This window comes from Narcine bancroftii, chromosome 5 (genome assembly GCF_036971445.1).
Source record: "Narcine bancroftii isolate sNarBan1 chromosome 5, sNarBan1.hap1, whole genome shotgun sequence".
Classification (NCBI taxonomy): Eukaryota; Metazoa; Chordata; class Chondrichthyes; order Torpediniformes; family Narcinidae; genus Narcine; species Narcine bancroftii.
This window is the reverse complement of record NC_091473.1, coordinates 204,844,410-204,851,685: the sequence shown is the minus strand read 5'-3', so window position 1 is coordinate 204,851,685 and position 7,276 is coordinate 204,844,410. Positions and strand designations below refer to the sequence as shown.

The 7,276-nt window shown below is 53.2% G+C and overlaps 1 protein-coding gene across 3 annotated transcripts in view; it reads right to left on the bottom strand.

Annotated features, from left to right (window-relative positions):
• Nucleotides 1-319: 319 nt before the first annotated feature.
• parp2 (poly (ADP-ribose) polymerase 2) overlaps nucleotides 320-7,276 on the bottom strand; it is a 60,468-nt gene continuing 53,511 nt past the window's right edge. For all 3 annotated transcript variants that reach the window (XM_069940800.1, XM_069940802.1, XM_069940801.1), the window contains 5 exons: nucleotides 7,120-7,247; nucleotides 6,744-6,843; nucleotides 4,822-4,920; nucleotides 3,863-3,987; nucleotides 320-1,050 (listed from right to left, as the gene is read on the bottom strand). In XM_069940800.1, coding sequence (XP_069796901.1) covers nucleotides 891-1,050; nucleotides 3,863-3,987; nucleotides 4,822-4,920; nucleotides 6,744-6,843; nucleotides 7,120-7,247 — 612 coding nt within the window. In that variant the 3' untranslated portion in view covers nucleotides 320-890. The remainder of the gene's footprint in view (nucleotides 1,051-3,862; nucleotides 3,988-4,821; nucleotides 4,921-6,743; nucleotides 6,844-7,119; nucleotides 7,248-7,276) is intronic.

Sequence of the window (7,276 nt, the reverse complement as noted above, 5' to 3'; positions counted from 1 at the left end):
AGAATGGGAAGTGGGGAAGGACAGAGTACGGGAAGCGAGGCAGGACAGGAAACAGGGCAGGATGGAGAATGGAGTGGGGCAGGACAATATTGAAGAGGGAAATGCTATGGTGGTGGACCAAGGCCTCCGACTGATGAATGCAGAGTATTGGGATCTCCCTGATGGCTGCAAGGGTGGAGCTCCTGTGCATGAGGAAGCATGAGTGGCCCAAAGGGAGGAAGTGGCAGGCTGCCATGTTCACCTGACCTCACCGGTGGCCAACTGTGTCATATATTCAGGCTAATGACATGGTGAGTATTGAATAGCTGATTATTCCCCGATGAGAAAAATAATGTTTTTATTTATTAAAAACGACGATGCATTTCTTTTCCTTTCTTCTGGCATCTTCTTGTAGTCGAAGGCAAGGCTGATGCACACAGTTAATGGCAGAACTCTTGCAAGTGTTGATGTGCAGAGGGATCTGAGGGTCCATGTCTGCACCTAACTGGGTGGGGGGGGGGGGAAGGGGGGAGAGATTCACCCTCTGGGAGGGGGGGGTAGACATTTACCCACTTGGGAGGGGGAAGAGATTCACCCTCTGGGGAGGGGGGGGATGAGATTCACCCTCTGGGGAGGGGGAGAGATTCACCTCTGGAGAGTGGAGACATTCACCTCTGGGGAGGGGGGAGATTCACCCTCTGGGGAGGGGGAGAGATTCACCCTTTGGGGAGGGGGAGAGATTCCTATCTCTCTGGGGAGGTGGGGGGGAACCCAAGGATCAACAGTGACTCTACTAGGCGCAGGGTTGGAGGTGGTAGGAGGGGGATGTGGGACAGAGCTTGTCCACCGGTGACAGTCCTCATAGCAGTCATTGGGCCAGGGCGCAATCCCAGCCCTCTGCTCCACTCCACTCACCACAGGGACAGGTGGTGGAACTGCACCTTGAGCAGGTACTTCATTCGCACCTGGGCTGGGTCGTATACCACGTACTCATTGTAATTGAGGGTGTAGCCGTCAGGGTTCACCACTCCCGTCTCCCTCGCTGGTCCCATGGGGACAAGTACACCGTCACTGGGAAGGGGGGTAAGCGGGGGAACAAGGGGAAAGAGAAGGAGAGGGAAGAGGAGGAGAAGGAGGGTGGGTGGGGGAGAGTGCAGGAGGGGGAAGAGGCAGGGGAGAGGGTGGAAGGAGGAGGGGGAGGAAAGGGGAGGGAGGAGGAACAGATGGGGAGAGGCAGAGAGGATAGAGGGTGAGGGAGGGGGAAATGGGACGTGGGTGAGGGGCAATATGGGTGGCAGTGAAGGAGAGGGAATGAGGGAGAGAGAAATGGGGAAGGGAGAGAGGAATGGAGAGAGCACAAAAGGCAGGAGAGGGAGGGAACAAGAAAGGGGGAGCGAGGGAGATGGTAGAAAGGGGTGACAGGAAGAGAGGGATAGGAGGGAGAGAGAAAATAAGAGGATGTCAAAAAGTTGAAGCCTGTCCTGGTCTCGAACAGTCAGAGTAGGAGCGTGAGGAAAGGAGTGCATGTGAGAACTCTGCTCCCACTCACTCCATGCTGTCTCAGAAACACCACCACTCCTCCCCTCCCCTCAGCACATCAGCATTTTGCCTCACTACACAATAGGGGAAGTCGAGCTGAGGGGAGGGGACAAGTCACAGTAGCGGATCAAGTCTGCACAGGGTCTCTGCGATGTGAGATGGAAAATGAATGAGGGTGCAAAGTACATGGTACACATATACAGACTCACGTAAACACACACTCATGCATGAACACATGCACGTACACACATATACTCGTACATACACGTGCATGCACACACTCATACACACAGCACACACATCTTTCTTTCTTTCTTTCTTTGGCTTGGCTTCGCAGACGAAGATTTATGGAGGGGTAATGTCCACGTCAGCTGCAGGCTTGTTTGTGGCTGACAAGTCCGATGTGGGACAGGCAGACACAGTTGCAGCGGTTGCAAGGGAAAATTGGTTGGTTGGGGTTGGGTGTTGGGTTTTTCCTCCTTTGTCTTTTGTCAGTGAGGTGGGCTCTGCGGTCTTCTTCAAAGGAGGTTGCTGCCCGCTGAACTGTGAGGCGCCAAGATGCACGGTTTGAGGCAATATCAGCCCACTGGCGATGGTCAATGTGGCAGGCACCAAGAGCTTTCTTTAGGCAGTCCTTGTACCTCTTCTTTGGTGCACCTCTGTCTTGGTGGCCAGTGGAGAGCTCACTATATAACACGATCTTGGGAAGGCGATGGTCCTCCATTCTGGAGACGTGACCTACCCAGCGTAGTTGGATCTTCAGCAGCGTGGATTCGATGCTGTCGGCCTCTGCCATCTCGAGTACTTCGATGTTGGAGATGAAGTCGCTCCAATGAATGTTGAGGATGGAGCGGAGACAACGCTGGTGGAAGCATTCTAGGAGCCGTAGGTGATGCCGGTAAAGGACCCATGATTCGGAGCCAAATAGGAGTGTGGATATGACAACGGCTCTGTATACGCTAATCTTTGTGAGGTTTTTCAGTTGGTTGTTTTTCCAGACTCTTTTGTGTAGTCTGACAAAGGCGCTATTTGCCTTGGCGAGTCTGTTGTCTATCTCGTTGTCAATCCTTGGATCCGATGAAATGGTGCAGCCGAGATAGGTAAACTGAGGCGCCTGCAAGCTCACACCAAGACACAAGAGCAACTTGTCCGTGAACTACTCTTTGCAGTCGATGCCGCTTTAGTTGCCCATTCAGAGCCAGCTCTTCAGCGCTTGACGTTCTGTTTTGTGGAAACTGCCAAAATGTTTGGCCTGGAAGTCAGCCTGAAGAAAACTGAGGTCCTCCATCAGCCAGCTCCCCACTATGACTACCAGCCCCCCCACATCTCCATCGGGCACACAAAACACACATGTACACATGCACATACACACATGCATATACTTATGCACATACATGCTTGTACACACACACAAGTACATATACACACACGTATATATACACACACACACCAGACACACTACACATGCACACCCACCACCCCCCCCCCACCCGTCTCTGGATTCAAGTGAAACCCAAGAGGTGCAGGGAGAGGTCAGTTAGGACAGAGCAAAGGATGAAGTGACCTTACTGCCGAGGGCAGTTTAGGCGTGTGACAACAGCAGGAAAAGAATCAGGTTTTCATATTTTCGAGCCTGTTTATCTCCTTCCTGAAGAGACGGGACATAAAAAGGGGGAGGAAGAGGAGAGCATGACCAGTGGGTCCTTTATTCTGTGGGATGCTTTCCCAAGGCAGAGAGAGAGGCACAGACGGAGAGGGGTGTAGGCCGGGTGTGATGAAATAGGGGAGGGAGGGGCAGAAGGACCTCCTGCTGCTGCTTCTGAGGGAGGGTGAGGGGAGGGCGGGCGAATGGCAGAGGAATGGAAGGAGAGAGAAGGAATGGGATGCAGGGATCCAGGAGGAGAAAGTAGGCCCAGGTCAGATAGCACAGGGGGGAAGTGAGGGGAAGAAGGGGCAAAATGGCCACCTGTTCCTGAGGTGGTGAAGGGTTTGAACATGGAGCGTGCTTGGGTTCAGGGGAGAATGTAGCACAGTGGGGAGGTAAAGGGAGCAGAATAGCCTCTGGCTGCTGCTCCAGAGGCGTGGAGGGGATATAAATGAAGGAGGGAGATAGGGAGGATGGGGTTCAGTCATAGAGAGTGCAAGGGTTTGGAGGATAAAGCAGCCTAGGTCTGATAGCATGAAGGGTGGCAAGGGGAAGAGAGGGGCCAAGTGGGCTTGGAGCTCAGGGAGCAGTGCAAGATGATGGGTGGAGGGGTGTGAGGGGAAAACGTCGTGACATGAGCCCCCAGAAACCACCTGCGCATCCCCCCCCCCCCCCCACCTGACCCCGAGTTTAACTCACAGGCTGAGGAGAGTCCCGTCACTGGGGGCGACTCGACCCAGGCCCATGGTGCTGTCCTTCCCCTGAGGAAGGGAAGAGGCTTCATAGTCTGCCGCCAGGAGCTTGTGGCAGTCCCCCAGGGCAACCTGGAGATGGGGAGGAGGAAATAGTGGGTCAGGCAGAGCAGAACAGGTTACAGACCAGGACCTAATCCAGGGGTTTGAGGGCTTTATGCAGTCTCTTTTGGGGATCTGGATAAGTGAATTTTCTGGTTGCTTGAGATTGCGTTCTGAATGATTGGCAAACTAACAGCGAGGCATGGCAATTTTAAACTTCTGTAGTTTTAAGTATTAATTTTCTGCAATTTTTTTTTGCCAGTTGCTTGGGGCTACCAGTTGCTTGAATTCTGGATATTTCTGGATGTGTCGCTTAACATTGATGATATGTTCTGTGAAATAGGACATTATGTGTTTTGGACATTGTGCGAACACCATATTATCCAGTTACGTCCACTACGTCCCACGGAGAACGGGGCGTAGCGGACGTAACCGGATAATTGCTTTGTTTCAATTAAATCAGTAACTCATACTGATTTCAATTTGCAATGTAAAAATATGCACATCACAAATACAGAAATAGACAATGGATAATCTCTGGAAGCATGGACATATCTGTGGTCGGACAGTGCCCAAACAGATGTTCTGCGGCGCATGACTATATATTGAATAGCAGATCTTTGGGAGTGGATTACAGACCAGGATCTAATCGCGGAGTTTGAAGGATATGCATATCGAATAATAGGCCCCCAGCAGTGGGTTTTGGGATGGGATGTAATCCGGGGGTTCAGGTTGTTATATATAGTACAGCAGATCTCTGGGAGTGATCTGATTCCCGATTGGTGAACAGGATTCATGCAGCAGGTCTCGGTTTTGGTGCAGGAAGGATTATCCTCACTCCGGATTACTTTCCCATGATCTTACCTCACACAGCAGCAGCAGTCCCACGTTCTGTTCTCGAGTGGCAAAGCAATAATTGGCACTTTTCGAAGACATGTCTGCAAAGTAGATCCCCTTCCCAAACTGCAAGAGAACGGGCCGAGGGGACAGATGGAGGACAGAAGGGGAAGTAGAGAGAAGGGGTACAGAGATACAGTGGGGGTGAGAAAGGTGGGGAGAGAGAAGGGTTAGAGAGAGGTGAACAGAGAGAGGGGAGAGGAGGGGCAAAGAGAAGTGGGTGGAGAGAGGGCAGATGGAGAGAGATGGTGGGGAGAGGATTTAATGGTGAGAAAATATGGGGAGAGCGGGTGTACGTGGAGAGTGGGAGAGAGGAGGAGAGATATAGTGGAGGTTGTGAAGGGATGAGGGTGGGGAGAAAAGGTGTGGAAGAGGGGGAGTGGGTAGAGAGTGGGATGTTTGAATATAGAGGGGCAGTGGGGGTAGAGGGGGAGGGGTGTGGGAGTGGAGAGAGGAGTAGTGGGGAGTGGGTTTGGGGAGAGGAAAATTGGGGAGGGGGAGTTGGAGGGTGAGGGGGGAGTTTGAGGGAGAGGGGGAAGAGTAGGCAAGAGGGATCATGGGGAGAGGGGTTGGGAGAGAGGGAGTGAGGAGAGGGGGGTGATGGGGTATGGGGAGAGAGGGAGTGGAGGATGAGGGGATGTTAGGAAAGCAGGAGTAGGGGAGAGCAGGAGTGGCAATATGATGGGGAGGAAGGGCATGGGGATGATGTGGTGGAGAGGAGGTGGGTGAGGTAAGAAGTGGGGGAGGGTGAGGATAGACAAAGTGCGGAGAAGGTGGGGGAGAGGAGGTGGGAGAGGAAGTGGGGGAGAGGTGGGGAAAGGAAGAGGAAGTGGGGAAAGAGGAAATTAAGGTAGAGGAAGTGGGGGGATGTGGTTGGGTGGAAATGAAAGTGGAAGGAAGTGGGAAAGAGGAAGGGGAAAGTAAGTGGGAGAGGGGGAGTAGATTGGAGAGGAAGTGGAGAAGGAGGAAGTGGAGGGGGGAAGTTGGAGAGGGAAGAGAGTGGGGAGAGGAAGTTGAGCAGGGAGGGAGATGCATGAATGGAAATCATGGAAGCAGCCAGCCTGCGCTTGTAGTCTCACATGTATAGCAGTCTCCGGGGTGCAGGGAGGTCATGCTCTTGTGGAGAGGTCGGACTGTGTAACGGGGAGGTCAGTCGGGGTCATGGGAAGAGGTCAGATGGAGTCAGGGAGAGATTGGACAGGGTCACAGGCAGAGGCTGGGTGGGGTCACAGGGCAGAAGTTGGATGGAATCGGAGTCAAATGGGGTCACGGAGAGGTTGGATGAGGTCATGGGGAGAGTTTGGACGGGATCACAGGGAAAGGTCAGATGGGGTCACAGGCAGAAATTGGACAAGGTCATGAGGAGGGTTCGGACGGGGTCATGGTGATAAAGGGGACAGAGAAAGAGACTGCTGCATGTCACCTGATTTGGAGACTTTAGACGGGGTGAGATCGGATGGGGCTGGGGCTTGATTACCCAGTTTGAGGGGAACAGAAGGTGCTGAGAAAGGAGTATGAGGACTAAGTTACTCCTGTCAACCCCCACAGAGGAGGAGGGGGGAATTTGGTCAGGAGTCATCCTGTACAAGGGGCAGGTGGTTATTGATCCAGGGTGATGCCTTGTCACTGACGTTTAGGCAGAAGGTGCGAATGGAGAGATGGCGAGACTCAAATGAACGTGTGGCAGGTGGGGTGGGGAGGGGGAAGAGGTGGTCGAGGTGAGGGAAGGTGCGAGTGGTTGAAGGTGGCAAGGGGAGGGATTGGTGTTGATTATGGATCAGTCAACACTGCCAGGAAGAGTAGGTAAGGAGAGAAGGGTGGGAGTTATCCAGGGGAGGCGGCCCAGAAGGGACATTATCTGTACCCCACCACCCCAACCCCATGCTCACCATGTAGCCGGTGACAGGAGCCTCGGGAGGAGCGATGCGTAAACCCTGGTTCAGGATGCTGACCCAGTTCATCAGTCGAGAGCCATGCCAGAGCAGACGCCTACGATGCAGAACAGAGAGTGGGTGGGGGGGCTGACAAACACCGATCAGTGTGCACATATCTATTTGAGGGAGAGGGATTGAGAAACACCGGTCAGTGTACAGATATCCCCGAGGGAGAGGGATGGAATGACCAATTAGTATACAGATATCCCCCTGAGGGAGAGGGACGGAGAGACTCCGGTCAGTGTATAAATACCCCAAGGGAGAGGGATGGAGAGATACTGGTCAGTGTACAGATATCCCTCAAGAGAGAGGGACGGAGAGGTACTGCCACCTGTTGTTCAGGTCACTTCGGAAGACCTCTTCTTCGCCCTCCCTCGCCACTTGGAATACCTCAAGAAGCTTCATTGTGTAATCGTTGTGCGTGGAAGCATGCGTGGATTGTAGGTACTTCTCGATGATCTGGGCAGAGAGATCACAGCATTATCAGG